The 15,346-nt window shown below is 35.0% G+C and overlaps 1 protein-coding gene across 1 annotated transcript; it reads right to left on the bottom strand.

The window, feature by feature from the left end:
• Positions 1 to 2,656: 2,656 nt before the first annotated feature.
• On the bottom strand, positions 2,657 to 12,221 carry LOC105331456 (organic cation transporter protein). Its single transcript, XM_011433667.4, has 10 exons — positions 11,845 to 12,221; positions 10,080 to 10,305; positions 9,680 to 9,783; positions 8,041 to 8,195; positions 7,635 to 7,803; positions 6,084 to 6,299; positions 5,741 to 5,967; positions 5,129 to 5,310; positions 4,735 to 4,886; positions 2,657 to 4,597 (listed from the first exon to the last, which is right to left on the bottom strand). The coding sequence occupies exons 1-10, from the start codon at positions 11,985 to 11,987 to the stop codon at positions 4,504 to 4,506; spliced, it is 1,668 nt and encodes a 555-aa protein (XP_011431969.2). The 5' UTR covers positions 11,988 to 12,221; the 3' UTR covers positions 2,657 to 4,503.
• Positions 12,222 to 15,346: the final 3,125 nt, after the last annotated feature.

Genomic DNA, 15,346 nt, shown 5'->3' with positions numbered 1-15,346 from the left:
CTTTACAACGAATTAAATGTTCAGGATGCTATTAAAGTATAATAAAAGTAATTCATTTATTATCGAGCATTAAAAACTAAGCCTATTTAGAGTGTTATCCAAAAGTCCAATAATATCAAAATTTTGCGACTATAACACTTTTGTTGATTTGTATAAGCCAACTCAATGTCACATGTTTCATAGATGTATTATTAATAATAATATTTATACTTATATCAAAGCTTATCATGAGTTTTTTAACCTTTTTTTAGTAGCACTAAACAAATACAAGTCCAGATCAAAGTAATGTTAATCTTACACTTATCAAAATCTTTCCTTCAAAGTAAATATTTCTGCAAAGAACGAATACATACTACGTGTATGTCAAACATTTCTCATTAAATTGTCTTCTTATGGGAACAAGTGAAACACTTATAAAATCACTCATTCGGTGTGTTAAGAAGGCCTTAGTGATCGTTTTATCATTAGCAAAGTATGTGTTACCCTTGCATGTCTTAATAATAGTTTAGAATATCACATTTGACAATGACATATAGGAATGCCATTAATAAACAGTATACTGTTCTTTCTGTGTAGCCATTTAAAGTTTCGCTACACCGCTCTATTTAGTATTATGAGGGTGATTGTGTACTTTGTATTGAAGCCCAATCTTCTTCGTGTTTTTGGTATAAAGAAGATGGGGAGATAAGATAACGCAAATGTCCATTCAGTTTAGTCGTAAAATACAATTTTGAATTTATTGTTTTCCAATAAAATCTATTCAAATATATATTAATTCAAGTTTGCAAAAGCACAATTTCTAACTATATTCAGTCTTTAATATATCTAACAAAAGATTAGAAAAAAAATATTGCTTAAACTTCTGTGGTATCGAACCCATAACATAAAAACCCTAGATATATAAGGTTACCTTATGCCGGGTGCTCTAACCACTGAGCCATTTCAGACACAACAAAGTAGGCTGTTTTTATACTATGTGTCACTTTGGCCTCGAATTTATGGATTTGTATTATTTTTTCAAAACTTTCAATTGTTGGGATACAAAATGATATTTTTAATGTATAGTGGGTCACCTCTCCACGTTTTTGTTGATTTAAATCGGTTTGTTTTCCATTAGACCTTATTAAGGCTATGAGAAAAATATGGAGCACAGACCCACTCTATCTAAGAAAATGCCTTGAAGTTCTAAAAATGACACTATTTGCAGGTTTTGATACATATACACCTGTGTGAGTCAACATGTTCCCGGTATTGAACAGATTTAATGGTTAAAAATCAATGCTATGTTAAATATGAATTGTTTTAAATGATATTTTAAGAAATATCAGATTGATTTGATATTTTAATTTTTCAGTATCTTGTCCGACCGTGCATGGACATTTTACACGCCTTATCCACCCATCTTCTTTTTTTTTTTTTTAGCAAAATACTTTTAAAAACTGCTTTAAAAGACTCGGTTTTCAAAAAAAATTTACGACAATTTGCAATTTTAAATAAATGTTTTTTTTTTGGTGATTGCTGCTTATTTCAAATCGATGAATCAATAATTTGAAAAAAAAACCCAAATTATTCACAATTAAGTAAAGTTGCTTGCACAGACAGTAAATTTATAAATAATGTCACGTGAAAGTAAAATATTAAAATGAATCATATTTGAAAGAAAGAAAACACACTTAAAAGAGAGTCTTGGCACATGCTTTTGTACAAGTTAGGGTTAGAATCTCGTCTCATAATTAAGAGAAAATGTAAAACTAGCCCTTCCAACCAGCTCGACGACCTCCGATTTAACAAAAAGAATTAAGGAGTTCGAGACTTGATGGCCACAAACCAAAGTCAACAACAAGCAATGTAAAAATTGTAGATATTAATTAGAATTAATTATAATTTTATCATTTTGTTCATAGATCTTTTTATAAAGAGACTTGCCGTTTGAGGCATATTTTTAATTCATGAATAAGACTTTTTAAATTAATTGGTGATTTCAAAAGAATGCAAAATGAAAAAAGAAATAAAAATTGTTTTTGATAACCATAATCTGTAAACATCCTGCTGTTGATGCGTAATTTACTGCCCATGGTGACAAAAAAGCAGCTGCGTTATTAGCTTTATGACATGCATATCTTGCAGATACGCACAAAGCCAAATCCATACGAACAAATACTTTCCCGCAAAATATGTTCTCGCACCCATTTTCTATGACAATTGTTAATTTCGGGAGGGGTGGGAATTTGATTACTCGGTTTATTTCCATTTCTATAGTGGTTGTGGGATATACCAAACAAAACGAACCTTTTTTCACAAAATACAAGCCTTTATTTTCGTCATTTAATACAATTTTTTTTTAAGATACAAAAATATGTTTCTTACACTTGTTTAAGAAGTAGTATTCAATCAATGAGATAATAATATCACGAGTTTCAAAAACAAAAACAGAAAAATATACATCATTCTTTATACATTAAATAAATATCGTGTAATTCTATAATTTTTTTTGTTATATAAAAGAATTTTAAAATGAATAACTTTAAAATAAAAATAATATATTAACAAACAGCACACCTTATTCACAGAAACAAGAAGGTGCGTAAAGCTACAATGTAATAAAACAAAAATTCACGGCAATTGCCATAAAATGTTAACTATTTTTTCAATACTCTCTCTCTCTCTCTCTCTCTCTCTCTCTCTCTCTGTTTCTCTCTGACTTTTCAACATTAAAAGGCTGGAACAACAAGCTGAGACTTCTCTTACAATTAGTGAATGAATGCAAGTTCCACAATGGTAAACATTGCATAGTTTTTGGACAAATTTCCAAGCAATAACATAAGGAATTCTTGAATTGAGAAAACGTTAACAACACGATAATATCATGATAACATTATTAAACATGCCTGGGAACAGACCTGCACAAGGACTCGAATCTAGGATTTTCCAATTAATGCTTATTAACCCATTGTATGATTCACTCCTACTATCGCTAATACATTCATCTTAACATTTTCTCTAGTATTCTTGTAAGGTTAATTAATTTTAACCCCCCTCCCCCCCCCCCGAAAAAAAAACAAAACAAAGAAAAAAAACAAAGAAAAAAAGCAAACAACCCCCCCCCCCCGAAAAAAAAATCAAAAAAATACCAAAACAAAACAAAACAAACTTGACATGGACTGCATATGTAAATTTGGGACTATTTCGGGACATCTCGGAATCTTACTATGGCAATTCTATACAGCATTTAGGACGTGGTCTCGTTTACAATGAACATTGACATCACGTGGTAATTACATTATATTTAGCTTCTTTTCTCACTCTTTTGAGTCTAAACTGCGTTGCATTACAATTATAATAATAGGACGTCAGCTACTGACTGAAGGTTATTTGTATTTGTAGAGTTTAAAATCTACAATGCCTTCACATTTTTCACTTTTATGTGTCTTTTCAAATGCACTTCACTGTCAAATATCTGACGTTTGTTACCCAGTAAGTTTGTATATCAACTTTAAACCATTTAGATATCTGAAGATACTTCTTAGCACCTTATATTTGGTAGCATAAAGATAAGTTTATGGCATCATACATGTTTTAGATAAAGTAGGCTTATACAGCATATTAAATTGCCTATATAGACATAATATCACATTTCACAGAAATGACATAACATACATGTATTTCAAAATGCTGACAGCAACAAATTCCAGACCAATTCCATAGCCTTGATATGGTCAAACATATTTGTAAGCTTAAAAATATAGCAATGCCTTTTTGTGATTGGTTTTGTAAATGTTCAAAATAACAAAAATTCACAGATTCTTAATGACCCATATTCTTTTAAAACATTCTTAGATTTTGAAAAACAAAATTTGATTTTCTAGTATGTAAAATAAAGATTTAAAATAGCAATCAGAAGCCACGCGTTATCAATTAGTGGAAGAACTTCTGTTATAAATAACAACACTAGGTTACCAGCGGGTCTCAATGTTTTAAAAGCTTTGATGGTTTTTAGCGTCAGACCCTTGGGCCATAAAACCAGACAGGCTCACTTTCGATCTCAGTCTCCAACTTTTCCGTGATAGGCCTAAATGTCAGTGGTAATAAAGAGACTGAATAAAAATGTCACCCTCTTTCGGTTATATGACCACAGATCCAGTATTTTTTTGTGGTTTTTATCTGAAGTATAGAAACCAACACCATTAAAGGAGAAAATAAGAATATAGAAGGAATGCCCTCTGTTTGGCAGTAAAATGGCAAAAAACAAAAACCAAAATGATAAAAGGATAGATTCTACCAAACCCAACCATTCTGAAAATAACGACTAATATAGTCAATCTTAATAATATAAACAGATGAAAATAAGTTCATCTTTAGAAATAAAGATTTAGCTACTCTAACATAGGAAACATCAAAACTGTCTACAACCTATTAAAATTTCCTATATATCGAGAAAAGGATAATGCCAAATATATGCAAAACGCCTGTATGATATCGTTGGAGATTCGTTGACCTTGGCCTTCACTTCTCATCTTGAACTGCCACGCCCTCTTTTGGTGAAGTCAACGGATATGACGCATCAATGATGTCATTTCCTCTCACTATCAAAGTTTGACTGTTAATGACGAATACACCAATAAATTACAAATTACGAACGAGTGTTTAGTCAATTTTACACATTCACTGTCGTGCATTAAGACAATAAGTTAACTTAAAGCTTGGTTTAAATAATAGTCATATACATATACTTACTCTGTGTATTTAATGGAGTCTTTGATAGATTCCGGTAAATGGCGCCCTTTTGTTTCCGGAAGTGTCAGAGCCAACAGACCAGCCACAAATGCAAACAGACCGAACACAACAAGCGGCATTGCCACGCCTAAGTCCCCGCCCACAACCTCGTTCTGAAGGAAATTCAAAATTAAAATATAAATAAGAAATATCAATTTGAACATTAAGTTCCCAAATGCAGGGGCAATGTATTGAAATGGTTTCTGGGTCATTTCTGTACTTATTTTTTTTAATTATTATAAAACTTCACAAAAAATATATGATAACATGCATGCAACAACTGACAATTTATTTCACGTCGGTATACACATACAACGTGATATATTTCAATCAAGCCTAAAGTCAAATGACTTACAATGATGGCTATATAAGGCGAGATCATCCCACCAATCCTGGCACTGAGGGAGCTGACTCCCATTGCTGAGTTTCTGACCACGGTGGGGAAAAGTTCGGCAGAGAACAGGTAGATGGTGGCAAAGGCCGTGGAGGCTCCAATCTTACCCAGGATGGACAGACCCACCACCGTCCAGTGGACACCTACAAACACAGCAGTACACTCCTCAAATGAATTGTATGTTAATGGGCTATGCCAGAAAACTTTGGTCATCAAACACAGACGCGATAAAATATGTTCAAACCAAACAGCAGTAGAAAAACTCAAATAAATCGTGGGTTATTGGACTGTGACAGATAATCCTGGTCAACATTTTCTTCCTCCAATTTTTTTTAATCAAAAACATATTCGTACCTTTTTCTATTATTTTTGGTGAAGTTTTTTTGTTTGTCATTAGTTCAATTTCGGATCAGTTATTTTTACACAAATTGAATACAATGGTTCTAACAATTGGTTACTTTGAAATACTGAAATGGTCTTAACCATTCGTAAAAACCAAAAGATGTAATTTTTTTTCATTTTCTCTTCAACACACGATAAAAGTTTCTTAATTAAGGTGGAATTTTGACTTACTAGTATCACCATAAAGAACCGGAAATATCGTCAGAATGCAGGCAGCGCCACCTAGTAAAAGGGACCCAACGTATACTGGCTTCCGGCCCAAACACTTTAGCGCCAGCAATGGAGTAGAGTAGCCGACAACTTCCGCCAGACTGGACAAGAAGAAGTTCATGTAAATGTCTCCTCCAAGATTTCCCACATTTAGCGCCAACCCAAAGAACAACATGCTGACAACCATCCTGTAATAATATAGGATTGATTTTTTTAACAAAACAAGATAGGTATTTAAATATAATTAGAAAAGAATAAAACAAACCAGGTGTTTACATATATAAAGCATAAGCGTATATATTACCAATTAAAAAATATGACGGTAGATCTAAGCAGAAGTGTTGGTGTTACACAGAGTTTCCAAATCGGAACACATCGGTCATTTTCGAACGAATCCTCGTAGTCAAAGAGTTTTTCGGGTAGTTCCTTGTTATTAACCTTAGCTGCGTGACGTAATATGTCTTCCGCTTCCTGTTCCCGACCTCTGCTTAGCAACCATCTAGAGGATTCTGGAATAATGCTGGAACGAAAACTCAAACACGTCACAATTTAACATTATTGTTCGTATCACTTTGGAATAGGCTGGTAGTTTGTGTTTCTTATTTGAATATTAATTAAATTAAGATAAACTAGACTTAAAGTTTGATCAAGTTAGATGAAGAGAATTTAGAAAAAAGAGATAATCAGTGGGTTCCCCCCCTAAAAAAACCCATGTCCTTTTTTTTGTAACAATGATATATGAGTTCCATTTTGAATGTTGTTTTATTTGATTTCAAATCCGGATTTAAAAATGCGATCCTGAGCTCGACATATGAAATAGCGATTTAACTTATGAACAACTGTGTTGTTTTTTTTTTGTGTTTTTTTTTACATCTCAAAACCAATCCGCCCGCGGACGCTAAACATAGAAAAAACTTTGAATGGCCTAAATGATTGAAGTATATTTCTTATATTGTCATTACACTGTAGGAATACTCTTTGTGAAAAAGAACTAAACAGAACAACTGTACTCATTTCTGGACAGTGATGTTGAGTAATCTTGTGATACTCACACAGTTTACATATACATATTTTAACGAGTCAGGTTAACCCTATTAGACATATATACGTACTTATTCCCATTATTTATAGCCATCCATTTAGCCTAAGACTATGAGATCATCTATCTAATTATCCGGTGAAATTATCCAGATGTTGGGTTTCTTACATGTTCCAGACACAGGACACTACGTTTCAAGATTTTTTGGATAATGGTAGTTTTAAGATATACTTAACACCCAATATTTATATCCTTCGGAGTCTTAGTCTGTGAAAACACTGCGACTCGATTTTGTATGGTGTAGTTCAATACATTATTGAGTATTTTAACATTTAATCGTACAATTACTGAAATGTGTATAAATATATATGTACTAAGCAATTATTCTTTGAATATTATGAAGTGCGCTGTCCTGCTGATATTCTTAGCTTTCATGTGTTCTACAATAGTTCTTCTTATTCTTAATACATTGATTGACTGCAAAATGTTTGGGGTTTATTGCATTTGATCACCCCGACCGTATTTGATCACGTCATAATACTTAAATAATGATTCCATTCTTTTCTTTTTTTCAAATTAATTGTAATCGAGTTGAAGCCCACTAGGCCTTTACAATTATTATCTTAAAACACTCTTACGATTAAAAATAAATCTAATGATCAAAAACTCTACAATCTAAAACAACAAAAAGAAATGTTTATTCTAATTGATTACATACTTTCATCTACATAAATATCCAGATGAGTTCTATACCACCGAGGCTTGGGGGGGGGGGGGGGGGGGTGGTTAAAGTAAGTGGGGTCAGGGGTCACTTACCAGATGTAGGGTATAAACAGAAGGGCGGGTACAGACACCGCCAGGTTGAGGTATCTCCAGTCCCTGATCAGGTAAGCCAGTAAAGCCAGAACGATTGCGCCAAAAGCCCAAAACAGCTCTATGGCTATCCCCGTGATCATCCGGTAGGAGGGGCCAACCAGCTCCATAACTACACAAAGAAAAGTCCGTGTTAGACGACATAGTCTCTCTCTCTCTCTCTCTCTCTCTCTCTCTCTCTCTCTCTCTCTCTCTCTCTCTCTCTGTAATTTTTACAGTAAAATATATTGCTACCAAAAAAAAAATCATTCATATTTAAACGGCACTAAATTACCTAGATTTACACAACATCAGTGATAAATGTATACATTGTATATTGTAATTTACAAACTGTGACCATTTTACTTACTCATTGTAAACGTCACAGCCAGCAGGCCGCCTACTGACGCTCCCGACAAAAACCGTAAACACATGAAGGTCAAAAGGTCACCGACGAAGGACACGGCGATGTTGGGGACGATGTGTAAGGCCAGACTCATCAGGAGGCCCTTTTTACGCCCCAACCTGTAAAACGAGAGGAATCTTCTGTAGAGAGTGAAATGACAAGTGTGTAACCTTTACATACAGTGTTAGTGTTGCTGTATAACATAAATTGGTCCATTTGACTGTTTGCAGTGGAATTGTTCATCGATGTAGAGATAAATTACGCAGAAAACTAATAACCTCACCCCCACCCACAAAACCATCCATCCCCCTCTAACCCCCACCCGGAAAAAAACCCAACAAGAACTGAAATCCGAAAAAGAAAAAAAAAGAAACCCAGAACCAAACAATTTATTGCAGGTATCGAAAGCAAATTAAACAACAGACAGTTTTTCGGTAATTTGCTCCCATCAACCGTTTACTAAATGCATACAGTTCTATCTTATCTATTGAGGGCTGAGATCCCAGGAAACATCTATATCATCTACATCATATATTATACTTTACAATACATATATATTTAATCTACAACGGTCTCTCCATATAACATCACTTGGCAATTCTATAAGAGATAGGGGGTTTCTTGAACGATCGTCAGAAGTTTCGCGTCCAACAAACTGGTATGTAAGCAGAGCCTATATCTACAAGAGAGTGATCTGGAGGCAAGGTAACATTCTTACACGTCAAACTAAAGTTTTGGTGGAAATGATAGCAAAAAGAGTTAATATGATAATTCGTTTCATGATTTTTTCAAACGTCGGCGAAAAGTCTTGAAGAAAAAAATTCCATGTTGGCTATGCAACAATTACAATTACATATACTGAAATAGAGTGGAGATGACAGGCCTTGGCAGAATAGCGGCGGTGTTAGTACATTTGTACATTACTTAGGAGATGCCATTAAGCACGGCCAACTTTGAAAGAAACGGAGTGCATTCCGGTATTCGATCTATAGTCGATAGACCCACAAGATCAACTGGTCAGCCGACAACTCGGTCGACCCACTAACTGATCGATACATAGATTGATTTTATAATCTGCTTAGGTATTGAAATGACGTCAGCTCTATAAATACCAGAATTTTAAGTGACAAAATGAGAAAGTAGTAGATAGCTTAGATTCAGTATGTACATTGTACAGAGTCAGTGCTGATGCACGCTTTATACATGTATCATGCAGCTCGCGTTTAGCGCGTGATGGGTACGTGAATAAAGGTTATAAGAGTTTATTAGACGAATTGTCATACAACGACTAATAGCCCCTGACAGAAACGGTTCTAGAGACCGGGAAAATATCTGTGGTATTTCTGTATAACTTAGTGAAACCTTATCTTAGCATTTTTTCATAGATTAAAAATTCCACCATAATTTTCTGAACGCTGCTATAATTCAAATCTTTATTTTGCTGTTAGCTAGGTTAATGCACGGGTCAGACGGTTATGAATTTATTACCTGATGACACCCTGCACTAAGCATGACATAGAAAACAGGTATTAGTTAATAATTGAATGAATGAATGAATGAATGAATGAATGAATGAATGAATGAAATAGATAAAAACACTCACGTATCTGCAACAACGCCAGCAACGAAGGCTCCGACCATAAATCCCGCCATAAATGACATCACAGTGTGTGTGACGTAGGACTTCTTATGACACACTAGGTCCTCCTAAAATAAAATCATTGATGATTGGCTTTATTGTCTTTAATTTTGTTTTCTACATCGTGAAAATATTTTAAATGATTCGCTTTGATTGTGTGGAAACACTTTTATTAATACATGTATCAGTTTTAAAACATTCATGACATTTTATTTTTGGTTTTATAAAGTACCGCCAACAAGACGAATTCAATTTAACTCGAATTAAGTAGAATATAATCAAATAACCATAGACTGTTTATGACGTTCCCTTGTATCTACATGCTTTAACAGTCATTATGGGTTTTTTGGGTTATTTATGTTACCTCTGTCACAAATGTACTGAGGAAATCGGACTGGTCGTAGACCCATCTAGAGCACTTCCGGACAAAACTGGAATCGGCCGGGTCCGACTCGTTGTCGCTATGGTAACTGTACAGATCGCACTGTGAGTAGGTAAGGGGGTCGGGGGCAGTGGGAATGCTGAGGTTGATGAGGGACAGGTGGGCGGGGCCCTGCACGGCATAAGTGTCGTTGTCCCAGATAGCGCACCTGTCATCAGAAAAAAAGGTAATTCAATACTACGTAAATAGTCAATTGCAAATCGTATTTCGACAAAGCAACTAAAAGTAAAGAAGGATTTTCTAACTTATGTATGAAGCAAAATCAGCTGATATTGAGAGCGATATCAACATTAAACCCTCAGATACGGCTTGTCAGGGTGTCAACGCTGTTGGAATTTTATCAGTGTTTACAACAACCAAATTTTAACCATTTAATTCGTGTTAAAAATATATATAAATATATATAATCATTAACATTTATAAGGATTTTTGTAAGTGCAGAATAAAAGATGGCAGTATCTTTTAGTCAGTATTGTTTTCATTGGTTGTCTGTTTATTCGTTACTTCATATATAAACAATTTCAAGATAATAGCAAAAATAGAGTAATTTGGATTAGTTTCCAATGATTTTGAATCGCACAAGAAACGGTGTGCATGTACATGTATAAAGATGGCAGACAGGCAATCGTATATAGGTCAATTTAATACACGTGCACTTCGTGTGAGAAGTACGTCTTCTGTATTATATTTAGGTGAGCACTAGTCAGCCAAAAACTAGGACAGTATCATACTCTCTCTCTCTCTCTCTCTCTCTCTCTCTCTCTCTCTCTCTCTCTGAGTATTCAGGTTAATTGGGCAGTGACCTCCTCGCTCGCAGTGTGAGATCTAGATTTCCGGACAGTAGCCTTTTAACACACACACACACTCACTCACTCCCCCTCTCCCTCTCTCTCTCTACCCACCTCTCTCTCTCTCTTTCCTTCTCTCTCTTTCTCTCACATTCACTGACCACCACTAATCAGCTGTCAGATACTTCACAGTGTTATCAGCCAACCTTCAATATAACTTTATATCACTTTACCCCGAGTCGACCTTCACCCAGTTTTTATATGACGGTAGCGATCCACGTTCAAGGCACACGATGGAGTGAAGACTTTACATGTTCAAACTTAATTCACACTTTTTATTGGATTTTCACGGATTTAGCACAGGATAAAAACCTGACAGTTTGCACAATTCTGCATGAATAGAACAGGAATCCTTGTGATAAGGGCGCCATTTATCACTTAAATAAAACTAGAATATTGCATTCAATATTGATTAAAATTTGTCTGGTCCTCCCTAAGAATAACAGTTAATGCATGTGGACATTATATATAAAATGCCATATGTATTTATTAATTCAAAGTGCGTCTTATATCAAGATACACCGACTTACGTACTTTAATGAACAGGAAATCACTGCAAGCAAAAAATGCATGCTTTTTTTACAACTGAAATGCATGCACCACATACAGAGACATTTTCTTCTTTACATATATGTATATACACTAGGTGAAAATTCAAATAAAGGTGGGTGTGCATGAAATCGAGGTTTATTAATTTTAAGATACACATTGTCACTTATTTCTTTATAAACATGAAATGCGATGAATTCATACAACTGAAATATAGTCCCCTTTTCCCCCTCCATATACAAAGATTTATGGCTCCCCCGATGGAGGGAGGGGCTGAAATCGAGACTGACCTGTGCCGGGGAACTCCAAGGATGAACACCGTCACCATGACTTGCATGCCGCACGTGGCGATGGGGAGACATAGGAGCAGGTAGATCCTCTTTTGGTACCTCCCGAACTCCCCAACTTGTCTCAAGGCGCTGTCGTATGTCATTTCTCCAGGTTAAAAAAAAGACCCTCTTAACGCACAGTCCCTCCTTCCTTTCTCTCTATCCTATTTTTTCGTTCACTTTTTCGTTAGATAAACTTTTAGAGAAGGCGATAGCAGTTCTTTTTGCTGAAATGAACTTTTTTTCTTATATCATAAAATAGTTCTATTTTCAGTGGTTCCACTAACACGTGTGGAGTGCTCGGGGTCCCGCGAGTTGCTGAGAGCTAACGAGGGTATCCCCGTCTATAAATAGCCCCGCGAGATCGGCCTTCCTGCGGTGGAAATTTACGGCGTCTATCACTGTAAACAAGATTTGGCGCATTCGGTGTTTGTTCACCACTTACTCGCACTTCTACGATGTGTGTCCAGTGTCAGCGGAAGAATTTGAAACTACCCTAGTAAACAACAATTGGCAACGCAGTTCTTTCTCTCTCTCTATCTTTCAATCTCTCTATCTCCCATACCCACTCTCTTGAATCGTGTGTTATTATCCTCTGTTTTTCTTTAGAGATGTGCATAATTCGATCCATCTTAACTCACATAAAACTGTTTTTCATTCTCTCTTTCTCTCCCTCTTTGTGTCTATAGACAGTGTATATGCTATACTATGGACCAGTGCTTTTCTTTATCGTTTATTCTTAAACGTATGCTAGCTAATTTTTACTTTATCTCTCTGTTCAATATTATTCCTTCCCTCATATATACTCTTTTTAAAAAAAATTCTTTAAATCCTTCCTCACCAAGTCTTGTTTTTATTTTTTTTATTTATCTATTTCCTCTCTCTATCGCTCTCACTAAACATTGATTTTTTTTTTACGTTTTAGATTTTCAAAACACTCTCTCTCTCTCTCTCTCTCTCTCTCTCTCTCTCTCTCTCTCTCTGTGTTCTCCGCAATGCTGACGTCACAATCCTTTAAATAACCAAGACAAATTTCTTGCAATAATTTTAATAACAAAGGAATTAATTACTTAATTAACATAATGACACGTTGTTATCTTACAAAGTCCACATCATTACATTATGTCAAGTTACGTCGTTAACTATATATCTTATATATCGTACTAGTAAAAGGTTATATATAGTGTATACAGTGCACTTGATGAACAGTATGCATAATTAATAATAATGATAAAAAAACACATGCATATGTACACAGCAAATATTATAACAGATAATTATAATTCTACAAATCATGTGAACATACAATGGACAAAATGATACCATATGATGATAACCAATGAATAACAACACCAAATACTTTGCAAAAATATGATTACATAGAACATTTTACACCGGGTAACTGTGATTGTGATATTGTGATGACAGAGGGAGCATTCACATCACAGAGATGACCAATATCCGATCACTACACACACGTAATAAGCTTCCTCGCCTCATCGACCGTTCACATTGGTATGTTTACACAGTGACGGAGTAAAGCGGGTAAAATATAATCATCAGAGGGCAGATTCAAACTGCCTGCACCGTTAGGGGGCAATATCCTGTTTTTTTCTTGTAGAGGTAAATGCCATAACACAGTGAGAATTTAAAAAAAAATATCACAAAAAATTAGTATTTTATCAATCCGTAGTACTTGCATATGATCATAGCTACAATAGCAGACTTGCACGTAGATAATGTTTTCTATGAGCAGGTATTTTCATTTTTAAAAAAGTCTTCAAAGACCTGAGGAGGTAAAACGGTTGATATGTTTGTAATCACCTACAAAGACAGCAGTTTCAAACAGCCTGGCACTTCGATCTAGTTTATGAAGATTTATTACTAGTCGAGGGCAATACCCTTTTCAACTATATCTTAACTCAATTCTTCTTTTGTTTTCGCTCAAAACGCGGCCATTGCTATAAAGAATACATGTTATACATTAATATACATAGTATTAAATATAACAATAAGACATGTGAAACAAAGATCTAATTAATTTCACAAGTGTTATATAATTGTTATTTCGACTTCAATATTGGCACATTGACATACCATAGCATTGTTACAACGTACTTTGAAAAATTACGCACCTTGAAATATTTTTTTCTGAGTGTGTTAATTTTTTGACCAAGTCAACGCACTTTGAAAAAAAATAAATTAGTTTTGAAAGTGCGTTGTGCGTCGATATTAACGCACTTTGAAAAAAAATGTTCAGAGTTTGGTAAAACAATATTGATACCTTTATTTACATGTACAACAAATGGTTGTTTTAGTCTTGCTTTGCTCAGTGGGATATATTTAAGAAAGAAGCAAATGTATTCTTATCTAAATTGATAAACTGTTTTTCGATTTTTTTTTTCTTCTCTCATAATTTCACGTAGTTTGGCAATTTATACATGAAGCACAACTAGGGCTATTTGAAGTATCCAAATATAGCATACACTACGTCGCTCAGCAACTGCCTTTTATCTTACTGTGTATGCAACAAATTTGATTCTTATCTGGTACATTGGGCATGGGCTATGCCAGAAAGGAAAATGATAATGATAATGTTGATGAATGTATAACATATTTCAACTGTCCTCATTTGCATGTGCTTATAAACAAACACGATGTTAACGGAAAGGATACGTTAGCTATGTTTATATAACTTTTAGAACAACACTGCGAGAGTAAAAAAAAAACCCACACCATAACGCTTTTTTTTTTGTTAATAATAATTCAATATTTGTCAATGTATATTTTTTAAATAACGAAGTTAATTATTATACCGCCCGCAAACAAAGTTTGGGGGGGGTATATAGGAATCACCTTGTCCGTCCGTCCGTCTGTCCGTCTGTCTGTCTGTCCGTCTGTCTGTGCAATCGTGTCCGGTCCATATCTTTCTTATGGGGAAACATTGGAAGTTCTTACTTCACACAAATATTGCTTATGACCTAAGGGTGTGTCATGACCTTGACCCAAGGTCATTCGGGCAAGGTCAAGGTCACTGGCAGAAAAAGTGCAAAATTCGTGTCCGGTCCATATCTTTCTTATGGGGAAACATTGGAAGTTCTTACTTCACACAAAGATTGCTTATGACCTAAGGGTGTGTCATGACCTTGACCCAAGGTCATTTGGGCAAGGTCAAGGTCACTGGCAGAAAAAAGTGCAAAATTCGTGTCCGGTCCATATCTTTCTTATGGGGAAACATTGGAAGTTCTTACTTCACACAAAGATTGCTTATGTCCTAAGGGTGTGTCATGACCTTGACCCAAGGTCATTTGGGCAAGGTCAAGGTCACTGGCAGAAAAAATGCAAAATTCGTGTCCGGTCCATATCTTTCTTATGGGGAAACATTGGAAGTTCTTACTTTACACAAAGATTGCTTATGATTAAAGGGTGTGTCATGACCTTGACCCAATGTCAATTGAGAAAG

Source organism: Magallana gigas, chromosome 9, assembly GCF_963853765.1.
Source record: "Magallana gigas chromosome 9, xbMagGiga1.1, whole genome shotgun sequence".
Taxonomy (NCBI): Eukaryota; Metazoa; Mollusca; class Bivalvia; order Ostreida; family Ostreidae; genus Magallana; species Magallana gigas.
This window is presented reverse-complemented; position numbering and strand designations above follow the sequence as displayed.